Source organism: Hirsutella rhossiliensis (assembly GCF_020360975.1).
Source record: "Hirsutella rhossiliensis strain HR02 chromosome Unknown scaffold00020, whole genome shotgun sequence".
NCBI classification, from domain to species: Eukaryota; Fungi; Ascomycota; class Sordariomycetes; order Hypocreales; family Ophiocordycipitaceae; genus Hirsutella; species Hirsutella rhossiliensis.
Window position 1 is genome coordinate 133,199 of NW_025408686.1, and position 12,775 is coordinate 145,973.

At 52.3% G+C, this 12,775-nt stretch overlaps 2 protein-coding genes across 2 annotated transcripts; one reads left to right on the forward strand and one right to left on the reverse strand.

Annotated features, from left to right (window-relative positions):
• Positions 1 to 208: 208 nt before the first annotated feature.
• On the reverse strand, positions 209 to 1,531 carry HRG_11305 (DDE superfamily endonuclease domain-containing protein; the record flags this gene model as incomplete). Its single annotated transcript, XM_044869775.1, has 3 exons — positions 209 to 595; positions 671 to 1,278; positions 1,378 to 1,531. 3 exons carry the CDS (start codon positions 1,529 to 1,531, stop codon positions 209 to 211), a joined length of 1,149 nt encoding a protein of 382 aa, XP_044715037.1.
• Positions 1,532 to 2,039: 508 nt separating this feature from the next.
• HRG_11306 (kinase) lies at positions 2,040 to 4,334 on the forward strand (the record flags this gene model as incomplete). Its single annotated transcript, XM_044869776.1, has 1 exon — positions 2,040 to 4,334. The coding sequence occupies one exon, from the start codon at positions 2,040 to 2,042 to the stop codon at positions 4,332 to 4,334; it is 2,295 nt and encodes a 764-aa protein (XP_044715038.1).
• Between the last annotated feature and the right edge of the window lie 8,441 nt (positions 4,335 to 12,775).

The following is a 12,775-nucleotide window of genomic DNA, read 5'->3' on the forward strand; positions in this document are numbered from 1 at the left end:
TTTACTTATAGGTTCCCCAGGGGATAGCGTGCAGAGAATCTCACGGATCGGGGTGAATATTTCCCTATTAAGAACAGCATATACAATCCCCTGTTCTCAGCTAGATAAAAGCGGTATACTCGGGGTTCCGGAGAGGGGGGGCTAAGTCCCTTAGTCAACCCCCCGAGTAAGTCTTTGTCCTGCTGACAGAAAGAAATGTAAGGTAACGTTACCATATTGTGCCAGCGCACAAATGTGACGGAATGCCTTTGTGTAGTCGCCAGCGATACCTCGCAGCAAAGCCCTCAGTAAATGTCTCCCAGAACGACTCGAGGAAGTCTAGCCGTGTAAAGTGAAGTTCGCCAGTATTGACGAAGCGACGAAGAGCTTTCTGCTGGGTGTGCTTAAGGGGTTGGAAGACGCCGACGTCAAGGGGTTGGAGGAGGTGCGTTGAGTGTGGAGGGAACACAGCTATGAGGATATCGAATTTGATGCAATATTGTATGAAGTCGAGGCTTGTGTGGCCCGTGAAACCGTCGATGACGAGAAGACAATAGATTCGCTCGCTTTCTGGGATGACTCGCGGCTCGGCCTCACCTCCCTGCACTTCATACCACTGGTCAACGCCAAACCACTCTATAGGCGTCTTTCCGCTGCGTTGAGCGCGGGCAGAGTGCTTCCAAGACCATACGTTAAACTGATGGACCCAGTCTAGCGTTATCTCGGCGTTGCTAAAGCCCGTGTCAGAGCGGGCGAACCGAACGTCGGCAGGAGCATCAACCGCGGCCCAAGACTCGCTAGGGAACGTGTGGAATATAAGCCATGGAGGTATCGTGTCACCAGTAGCGTTGGCAGCAGCAATAAGCGTACAGAACTCGCGATTCCCAGGATCAGAGACCTCAGGGCGTTGATGGCGCGTTGTTCGTACGACGATAACGTGGACTCGATCGCGGAGGCTTCCAATACGGATACCGCACTCGTCTTCGTTCCATACCTCTGACGGCCCGATGCTATAGGTGGTGATGATCTCAGAGAGCCTCTTGAAGAAGTTCTCGACGTGGCAAACGTCGCTAGCCTCGAACGTTTTTCGTGACCGCTCTACCGCCTTAAGGTATGTGACCCGAAGCTCTGGGTGATCCTTAAGCCAGCGAGAATACCAGTGGTTTGACGGCGGCTGGCGGTAAGGATCACGGCGGTAGATGAACTTAAGGGCGGCAGCTTCAATCTGGTGCTTGCTTGCTGGGAAGCCGCTTTTCTGGAGCCAGAGAACATATGCGACGAGAGCGTCGTCTTCGTCGTCTGATAGTAGCCTCGGTCGACCGTTACGGCCAATATCGCCACCCCCACGATGCCTCGTAACGGCAGCCTGGACTGTTGATTTAGGCACGTCGAACATACGCGCTGCCTCACGTATAGATACGGGCTTCGGGGGCGGCCCGCGGGTCTGGCGGCGCCGCCCTTCCTCGAGGTCATCGTGAGACTCAATAACTAGCCTCGCCGCCTGGTCTGCGGCAGCTAGGCTAGCCATGGCATATTTGCGTCGTTGCGACATCGTTGCGACAGTGGAACCCTCTCTGACCACTAGGCGGGATGGCATTTAGGTAGGAATGCACACCAAATACGCGCCTGCCGTGGTAGTAAGGGCGTGTTCAGCCGTCCACGGGGCGGCTTTACGCGACACTTAAACGCCGCGCTATGACGCATAACGCGCGTTATTTCGTGTCTTTAGACGCTTCAATTTATTGCTTTAATCTGCCATACACGCTGGGTATCATAAAATGCGTTTAGACGCCTGTGGAATAGGTGCAGGCATATTTGGCTGCGTAGCACACCAAAATTAGTGTCCAGCGGTTTTGGCCCTGTCCAGAGGTTTTGGCGCCAACTTAGGGGTAGGGGCCCCAAGTTGGCTTACGGAGGTACGAAGGAACATGCCAACGGGTAAGCATGGTAACGTCGCTGCCCGCGACACGCACGTGATCGGTCGCGTGAATGATTTTTTTGTTTACCTCTCCCTTTCTTTCGCTTTACAGACAATTAGCAGAGCTCTACCCGACACCAGAATGACTCTTACGAAGCAACAAATCAAGGCTATCTCAGACCGCCCGTTTAACGATACACTTAATCACATTCGAGACAAGCTACGCAACTTCAATGAGTCCGACGACCTGCGGCAAGAAGATATTGCAAGCCTCTTGGGCGCTTTGGTCGCCTCTCCAGCCGCGTTCACCCTTCCGTCCCCAGACGGAAGCGGCAGCGTGGCAGTCAGGCTGCTCTCCATATTACAGCATGTTCGAGGAGACGGAGTAAAATCTGACCTATTCCGCCCTCTCGTTCGTCGCGTCATCGCCAGAGCTCCCGACATCGACACTTGGGAAGCTGTTTTCAATGTCATCGAATCTCTCAGCGCCCTCACTCCCCCGTCGAGCATCGCCCCAACCTACAAGGGAACACCCGTCAAGACCAGCTCGAGCCGACTTTCCGATAGCGAAACACGCGACATTGTCGAAGGGGAGCTCTTCTTCGAGATAAAAGATTGCACCTTTCGCAATGTGGGCGGATTCTGCGACAAGTTCTTTGACTCCAAGAGCTGGCGCAAAGAACAGAAAAATATGCTGAAGAGGATGATGGCAGCGCACGACGGAAAGGAATGGACGGACTTCCCGTCCAATCCCGACGAAAACCCGGTCTGGGCATGGCTCTGTGCGCTTGAAGAACGCTTCTTGATTGATGCACCACACAAATTGTACACCACACGAACCGCCAACCAGTTCAAGGAACGGAAAGGCCAGATGGACCTTTTCTTTCAGATGCCAGACAGGGAAGCTAACAGCACCTTTACCTACAAGGACGTCCTTGTCGTTGGAGAGCAAAAGAAGTCATACGATACAAGCAGGTTCAAGGCGGATATCCTCCAACTTACGCGCTATGTGCGAGGTGTCTTCGCCGACCAGCCGACTCGCCGATTTGTCCACGCGTTCTCCCTCTGCTCTTCAAAGATGGAGCTCTGGGTCTTCGATCGGTCTGGGCCGTATAGCTCGGGGTCATTCGATATTCACGACGAGCCGGACAAGTTCGCGCGAGCTCTTGTTGGATACGCTACGATGAGTGACGATGCGATGGGCCTGGATACGTTCATCGAACGAGAGGAGGGCCATCGCTATGCCACTCTGGAGGACGCAAGCAGCAACGAAACAAGAGTCAGGTTGGAGGAGCTGATAGTCAGGCAGTGCGCTATCGTGTGTCGTGGAACTACGTGCTATAAGACCCGAAATAGCCAGGTCGCGAAGTTCTCGTGGGTATCGGATAAGCGGAAGCTAGAGGTGGAGCAACTGAAGCTAGCGGAAGAACGGGGCGTCAAAGGAGTGGCCAGAATGGTGGCACATCGTCGAATCACCACCATTGGAGAGATGCGGGAGGGTCTGGAATTTCCGAAGCATCACCGGTTCCGGGATGAGGCCGTTCACTTTGAAGATCCGCCGTCGGCCGCAGGAACGTCGGGCCACAAACGCAACTCATCGTCCGATAACACGTCTGACAACATGTCTGGATCCAAGAGGCGGCGGTCCAACAGTCAGAAGTCGAAGTTGGCCACGGAGTTCAACGACCAGCTGTCGATCGGCAAGGCTAAGCCGAGCCTGTACAACCCTGGCGAGGACCTGTGGGAGAGCAGGATATATTCCTGTCTTGTCGTCTCACCAGCCGGCCGTGTCATCGGCGACTTCAAGACGATCAAGGAACTGCTGCAGTCGATGCGAGATGCAATCAGGGCGCACCAGTCTCTCTATGTGACTGGCAAGATTCTCCACCGCGACATCTCTTCAAATAACATCATAATTACGAAACCTGAGATGGCGGATGGCTTCAAGGGCATGCTCATCGACCTTGACCTGGCCAAAGTGAGAGACAGTGGCCCGAGCGGAGCGCGGCACCAAACCGGCACGATGCAGTTTATGGCAGTGGAGGTGCTGCGCAAGGCCGATCACACCTACCGCCATGATCTCGAGTCGTTCTTCTACGTTTTGCTTTGGATGTGTGCGCGCGAATCATGGACCAAGAAAAATTTTAGCCGCGGGGAGGAGCCGCCTAAGGAGAGCCTTCTTCGGAAATGGGAGATCGGAAGCTTCAAAGACATTGCTCGGATCAAAGCAGGTGACATGGCCATGGATGGGCTTGAAGGGATAATGAGCGAATTTCCAGAGGCGTTGGATGTTGTTAAGCCGCTCTGTCTCAGGATCAGGTCGATAATGTTTGGAGACATAGCGAGGTTGAGTTTTGGAACACCTGCAGGAGACCCAGACCAACTTTACAGGCCCATTATAGCCGCCTATGATGAGGCTGTAGGTAAGCTGAATTGAGATGTTTGAGATACGGGCGCTACAGTAGCGTCCCTGAGGGTTATCGGCTGAGGGTTAAAACTAATGACCTCCAAGCGAATGGAGAGAATCAGGTCGTCCGGATGCAGTGGCATGTACCGCATGCCGCCTGCCGTTGGATTTTGCCGCTGAAAGTTCAGCTCCCTGTACGACGCCCATGCGAGACATTTCGCGGCAGAGACATGCTCTTATCCTTCTCTTTGTCGCAAACTGTCACGAAAAATCAAGGTGACAAGCTCAATTGAACATCAAATCTCACAAGCAACGCTCCAATCGACTACCACCCTTTGAACAAGGGATCGCGTTGCGCCTTGTCATAACCTCGGCTATTCTTTGGGCCGCAAACAGCCGGAGTGGTGCCTAAACTCGACTTATCGCGGGATTGCTATCACATGCTCCCCCACTTCTCGTTTATCTCCAACAAGAGAGCCAGCAATCACCTCGCTTTCGTAAAGCTCAAGACACTTCGGGCCAATGTGCTCGTGTTGACAACCAAGTCGGGCAGATCAGTCCGCCTCGCTCCATACTCGAGCGAAACGCAGGCGGCCATATCACACATGCAGCCGGTGATTACCTGCTGAACTCCGTTGTAATGCCCGAGGTACGATTAGTCGTTGAGTGTCGCTTGGCAGTTGTTAATATCATGGCAGGCCGAGCAAACGGTTAATGGTGCCTACGAAATCATCGCATATTATTACTTCCCGCCGGTAGACTATCCAAGGATCATGTACTGGCGTGCTGGTGGCAGCAGCATCGCTGTAGGTCCCCCAGACGGTGTTGTACCTGAAAAGACGGCCACAGAGAATTCCAAGGGCAGGGATCTTCAAAGCGGAATGGGTGTATATGTCATAGACACGGAATTTAAGTTGATACGGGCTTCAAGTTAGTAGTATAGTGCATCGAAAAGTGGCTTTCCAACTTCAAAGCCAACATATAACAAGACGACATAGTCCTCCCCGTCGCGGAGGATCGTCATAGCGTCCGTGCAAGTAGACTTTCCCGTCGCCTTTTCTTGCTGCCTTAAGAGGCTAGACTTCACGCCACCGAACAATACATCCCCCAACATGTCAACCAATTCATCAAATGGTCCAGTCCGAGTAGCCGAAATGTGCCTGCCAACTTCGGCACAAACCCATATCTGCAACACGAAATCTGCTCCACCCCATGGAGCCATCCGTAAATTCACCGCCGCCGTGTGCTGCAGCATGTTCTCGGCCTTCTCGCGACTCCTTTTGTCGCTCCGGTTCAACCCTACGAAAAGATAGTTCTGAACAACAGATTTTGCCCCACTCACAGTTGCTAGCACTCTCACCTTGTTCCCGTAAGCCACAAGCGGCGGCTCATGCGGTCCACCGCTGGCTGATGAAATAAGCGGGCGAGAGATGGATTGTACGACGGCAGAAGTCTGCAGTTTACTTCCATAGAGATGAACAAAAACCTCTTGGTCCAGTCAGCATAGCCAACGACACGGATGGTTGACTTACCAGAAAGGTACAAATGCCCTAGCCTTGAGTCCTCTTTGGCGACGTCGTCATGATAATCTTGCCAAAACTTGGGGAGTTGGAATTCTTGAGTCATCTCCCGAACGCTATCTGGGATTCCGTTGTTGTCGAGAGACTTCAGGAGTCCCATGGACAGAAAACGGACGAGAACTGTGAACCCGACCACATCGACAGATTGGGTACTGAGACCAGAGGTTCCGGAGCCATCAGTATAGCGAATCCGTGCCGTTGCGATGGCGTTTTTTGAGGCAAAGCGGTACCGAAAGCCAGCGCCTTTATCACGTGAATTTTGTAGCATGAAAGTGACGTCGCTTTGCAGTTTGTCCAACAACGCCCCTGCCTTTCTCTTCACGCCCTTCGCGACTGATGATATCTCAGTACCCATAAGTTCGTGCAGGGTCGTTTTGCGATTGGTTGACAACTCAAGTCTTTGTGCATGAGGTTGAGGGATGAAAGACGTTAAGGAGTGCAAGTGATTGCAAAAGTACTAGTCGTGCAATTGCGAGCGATTATTGCAAGTGGTTGCAGAGTGCGAGCGGTTGCGGTATTTATGTGTCTTCATATGCATGTGTAACCCTGCCAGATAAGGTATATGACCAGGGGTCGGCGGGGCGCTCAAACCAGCAATATAGCACGAATCTGAAAGAGTGTTCCCCCGTTCCCTTCCCTCCTGCAGCACCTGCCCGATGAGGAATTACTAGCAGTCTTCAAGGACCTGTGCACCGTCGACCTGCAGCGCGATTTTCGTTATCGAACGGAATGGTATCATGCGTCAGCCCCCAACGTGAGAACGCCGAACAGGTTCATCCGCTCCCCGTCTTCGGTGCAATGGTCAACCCTCGTTCAAGTAGAATGCAAGCCGCTATGGAGTGCAAACCGTTGCAGAATGCAAGCCGTTGCAGAGTGCAAGCCGTTGCAGAGTGCAAGCCGTTGCAGAATGCAAGCCAGTGCAGAATGCAAGCCAGTGCAGAATGCAAGCCAGTGCAGAATGTAAGCTAGTGCAGAGTGCTACCCTTGAAGCCATTGGCTCCGCAGCCCTCTGGACGCCAGCTTAGTGTATGGCAGGTAACCTTATTGCTCAGGGAGGATCTCGACCACTTAAAGCCCAAAGCTAATCAGTACATGAGTTGCCAGCTGTCTTGTGTGATATGAATTGTACCGCCATCCCCGTCCCCTACATCAGAGTACATTGCCCGCGTAACATTTTACACTGCTTTCTAAGCCGATAGAGGTGATAGAAAGCAGGGGGCAGCTTAAGACCTTTGAAGGGATGTACGAAATGCGCAAGCCATCGTTTCTCATGATGCAGGTGGGGGTAGGCTGAACTTCCTTAGAGATACAGAGCAAGTGCGCAGCACTTCTGTCAACCTACCAATGGGCGCCTTAATCCATGGTTGGTGGCTTGTCCGAACCGAATCGGTGTGGGAGCTTGCAGTAGTCTCTCCGCGGCAGCGCGTAACTAGTCTTGACTGATCAATCTAGTACCGGGCTGCCGCTCTGCATGTGCGCCGCAGGTGACACGGCCAAACGACGTAGCATTACTAGCATAGTTCTGCGACAGCTTCTTGTCGAAGTCATAGCTCTTCTTCACAACTTAGGTGTAGAAAAGGTGCTGGCAGCCATGGGGCTGGATTTCTGACATATAAGGCATTGAATGGCGCATACATGGACAAATTCATCACCATCACGAGTCTTCCGCGACCCAAAAAGGCACTGTCAAACTACCGGCAGAAATAAAAGATGGCATCACATATTGCCACACAAGGCTCGATTAGGTGCGGCCACCTCAACGAGGTTGATCAGAAGAAATGCACCCATCACCAGCCGTGCCGACTTGGAGTCCAACCCTTTCAGATCATCACCGAAACGTGCAAGACGTGCGTGCAGGACAAAGGACTCCGCGAAAATTTCCACAACCTCAAAGATGAACTATCTTTACTCCGCTACTGGTACTGCCGAAGGCTCAGTGAAGATAGAAACTTTTGGGGGCCTTTCAGGTTGGGTGCGGGAGTGCGCATCCCTGTTCCGAAGAGCATCAGCGCCGAGATGGAAAGAAGTATGCGCGGAATATGGCAGGAAGACTTCAGAAGATTTGTCAAATTAACAAGTTGCGGTGCGAGCGTGGTTTTCATTGAAGGTCAGGGAACTTCCGACCTCCCTAGTCAAGGCGAGCATAAACGCATGCAAGCCAAAGTGCATGAACCAGGTTGTATGCAGTGCTAGTGATGCCGATCTACTGGATGGCCTCATAACCGGGGGCCGACCACATTGACCAGTTGAAGACGTGCCGTTCCGCCCACCCTACTTTGACCAGGCCGCTTCAATGTGGAGGAAGCTCACCCGCCTCATGTATGTAAATCATATCAACTATAGCCCAGTCTCAAGGCAATGACAATATAACCTTACTATGACAAAGTACCCATTACCACCTCACTTTGAGTATGCATGCTCATTTGCAAAGCGGCTAGACAACGTCCTGCGGCTCTCTTCATCTAAGCGTTACTTTCCAAGTACCAAAATTCGCTTTTATGACTTAGCCTTAAAGCACGTCTCGTTCCGAGTAAACCCCGTGCTCATATTCTCATTACTTTACGTCCGAATTCCGCTCTCTTCATCATTCAAGATTGCTGCATTTCGACATGGATGACGAGATTACCGTCAAGGAGATCATCGAGGCTGGTGTCGTGTTTGCCGTGACCACGGTCTTTCTGGCCCCTTACCTGTACTGGATGATTAGAGTCAAGCCACGAGAAGCTTCGCGTAAGCGAACTTGGGCGTTGATTCCCACAGCATGTCTCTTCTTGGGTGCCGGACTAATAGTCGCCGTTTTGTTCGGCAGTGCGAAAAATGCACTCCTACCAGGCGCCCTTGCCTACCCCTTCTTCATGGCCTGGAAAGGGGTCACCATGTTGTGCGTCGACATCATCGAGGTACTACCCATTCAGGCCCGCCTAGTTATCTCCCCAATATACTCATTGGTTTACAGCTTATTCAAGTTGTCGATCCCTTGATTGACGCCTATTTTTCTCACGCCGTCAATCGGGCGAGAATCATCATTTTTGGACTGGTATTGGTCTTTCACCTTCCCTTTATTGGGGCGATCGTCTGGCAATTCAGGCGACCTGACGTCGAATACTGGTGGGCTGCTCCAATGGTGTCTCACTTGACTACCGTTATTATGGTTATGGCGATATGGAGGAAGACACAGTGTTTCCGTCGTTTTGACCGGTGCTCTAACCAGCCTCAGCCAGAGCAGCCGACGGCAAACCAGGGGATGCCGTGGCTTGGAGCAGTAAGCGGATTGGTATTCTTAGCGTCATCTGTGCTCCTAGTATGTTCTGTAACTGGTTGGGTGAGACACCAGTTTGGAGGTCAGTGTGGGCTTTGTTTGGCGATTTTATTTATGCCAGCAGTACCTCTAGACAGTATGATAAGAGATCACCAGAGGAAACGGGTAGATAGAGAGATGGAGATGCAACTGTCTGTAGTGGTAAAATCTGGCACGGAACGGTCGACAGAGCACCTGGTATCATTCTGAGGGCACTCAATCAGAGCGACAGTAATTTACACCACTGTCACCCTCTGCCTACGACTACTTCCTTTAATTCGAGCATCCCAAGTTTGGGCAGCGCGCAGATGCCGCGTTCAGGTCGACGCGACCGCTCTACGTAATCTTTTGTCAGACATTTGGCTCCACACGGGTCAGAGATGGCATCAGGCAATTGATGAGAATTATCTAAAGAACAAGAAGTGAATGAACGAAAGCACGGAGTTGTGCAGCTCTTTATACACAAATGAAAGGTCCGTCGCGTGATTACGCAGTAGCGGTTGCCTAGCAGGCAACAGCGGCGTTGCGAGTAACATCGCCACTTCATGAATAATCATCCTAGGCAGGCTTGATATGCGACATCTTTCCATATTTGAAAGTGCGACGCAAAGGTGCCTCCCAAAGTATTAAAGGAACCCTTGTCCTCCGCATATATTATCTCATATATATGACCTTCAGTTCGGCGACAATCTCCTTGACCGACGTGCCCAATTAGTTCACGCAAATTCCCACCAGTCGTCTGAGAAACATGCCCCAGAGAAGGACTTCCTTTGACTCGAAGAAGGGCTTGCTCAAGAGAAGCGGCTCGCCTGGCTCCGGCCTCCACGTTATAGAAAATGTTCAGGAGTCCAGCTGTGCCCTGCCCACATGCCCGAATGAAGCATCAATTCTATCTGAAAATGGGGGGGACGACGAGTGGACTGCCGGCGACTACAGTTCTGATGAGAGTGGCGAGCCGACCATGGATTGGCAGCTGTTCCAGCGTACTGTACCCCATCCTGGGACAAGGCAGCGACAATCACTCATCACACTTATGCTGGAGAGTGAAAGAACGCACAGGCAATCTCTGACAAGCGCAGCAGCGAGGCGCCTCGGTCCAACGTTTAAAACACTCTAGCTACATGCGACCGTGGGAAGGCCACGACACCTCCATCGCCACGAGCGATTGTCGTGGCATGCTCAGTTGCTCACGGCCGAGTTGAGTGACACTCTCCGAATTGGGCTTCGTCCGGGGAAGGCAGCAAGGAACATTCGCAACCGACACCGCGATCAATCATCAGCACGTACCGGAATCGCAAGATTCGCTGAATTCAAGACAATTTCCAAAAAGTCTTACATGAAGGCAAGCGAAGTTAACGCTGGCTCGTGGAACACATATCTATTGGAGGAGGCATTTGGGACGATTACCATTCCAGGGGCTGGTGAAGACTCACAATTAGAAATCAATACGTTCATCTTGCAAGGCCCCTTCATTGTTCCTTCGAGACCTATAGACTCGTTGCCTTTTGCGCCCCTATCCAGGAGATTGCCATCTTCGCTCAGGCGCTTGAAATTCCGCACACATCCTCCGGGAGATTTGGTCATGGAACTTCTGCTCGCGTTGCCTGGTGTGTCGTGAAGACCCTCGAGGAGAATACTGACAGAATCTCATGGTGATATTGACTGAACTGCGATGAGGGAGAGTGAAATCCAGTTCAACTTTTTCGTCCTGTCCGCCATCGATGGAGCCGTGGGCCTCTACTCGATGGCAGGCACTGAACAAAGTGACCTGGAATGCAAGCCCAGGAGAACAGTTCTCCTTCCCGTCGCTACGAGAGGAAGAGTGATCAGCCTCTCGAAGATCGCTTGGTGCCAGTGTCAGCTGCGTGTCGGTTGTAGGTGACTCTGCAATCTCATCTTGCGCACGTTTGTCGCCACGGCTCGTGTCTTTATATTGGGTCACGGTCTCTAAAACCTCTGGTGTTGGCGATTCAGAACATAGAAGCCTGCCGAGAGCACGCAGTTGGCCAGTTTGTCCACATGCAATCGACTCCGTATCCGTATACTCCTGGATCGTCGAGAGGGAGTCAGTCGACATGGCAGGCAGGAGGTTCTTCGTGGGATTCTTGCCGTTCATTGGCCTTCTGAGATTGCAAGAATACGAGAATGATGGGGGACCGGAGAAACGGGGTGGACCGGTGCTTAAGTGTCTCTATCCTCCACGCGACTGCGAACGAGCTGTCTTAGTTGAGCTTTTCCGTGACTCCTAATGTAGGCTCCAGCAAATCGTCCCGTACATTCTCTGCAGTGCAACTTTGGCCACCCCATGGCATCTTTCGGCTAGCTGTCCTTTGAGCCTTATTACTCTTTCGGGACGGTAGTTCGCTGTTGCTTGGCTGATGCCTGTGAGCCACCCCTGGAATGAATGTCTACCGTAACAGTCAGCCCGAGTACTTGCCTAGGCAGGACGCCTCCAGCTTCTGCATCTACGCGCCGATAATATCCGCGGTTTCTTCACATCCATCAGCAGCCGACCTCCGAATAGGCACTAGGACGAAGAGTGACTGGGCGGACCGTCTCATCCGCATGATGCAGACCGGCCCGCAGCTCTCCTGCAGCGGGGGTCAGGGAGTGAGCGTGACGCAGGACTCTGCCTGTTGATTTCTCTTCCCTTGGCTGGCCCCAAGTGGCAATATGTATTCATATGCATGGGAAGGTCGGGAGGTGGCAAAGCTTTCAGCGTACGAAGCCTCAGGACAAGGGACGGTTGCCCTCCTCGGCATCAGCTCTGGAAGAAGAAGGTAACCTCTGTAAGACCTGCATCGGAGTGAGCAGCTCCCAGGACGTGGTACAACTCACCAACCAACTCGCCACCCCTCCTGTTGGGAAAACTTGGTACGGTGGCATAAGGTCAATTTGCTTTGCAGGCTTGGACCCGTTACATGGGCTGTTGGTGATGCTTCCGCCCGTAGCAAGGGTACAAGGAGAGCCTTCTGGTTCACACCATAGGATGGGAAATGCGAAATGTCGCGATACTTCCAAGCTCCTTTCAAGTAACTCGATTCATCAATTATGTCAACTTGCAATCGATATTTTGTCCCCATACCTCGTCTCCGAGAAACCACAAAATGTATGGACTCGGTGAAGGCGATTCGGTTCCATCACGGCGGTTCCTGGTTTCAACGATGTCCTATCTCGACGTTGCGGCCTCCTGCGCAAGGGGCAATTGACCACTTATCAACGGCGACTACTGGGAGAAGTGGGCTGGTGGATGGGAATACAACCTAGGCGTCCCAAGCTTTGCTACAGCTTCCGAATCGACAGATCGCATCATGGCCCAACTTCGCAGCTCACGGTCTAACCGTCTAAGGTCATGTCTATCCTCGCAAAGATCAGTCTTTTTGCGACATCAGTCCGCTCTGGACTTGACGACCAGCGAAAGGCAATCACGTACGGGGACCTTAAGTATGAGATTGCAAATTGGCATCAAGTCGTACCTCCTATATGCCTCAGTCTGGAAAAGCTGAACCACATGCCGGGATATGAGACTGATGAAAACGATGAGGCCATCGAAGCTCTAACGGCAGCAGCATGCGTACAGTGTTATGGTCCAG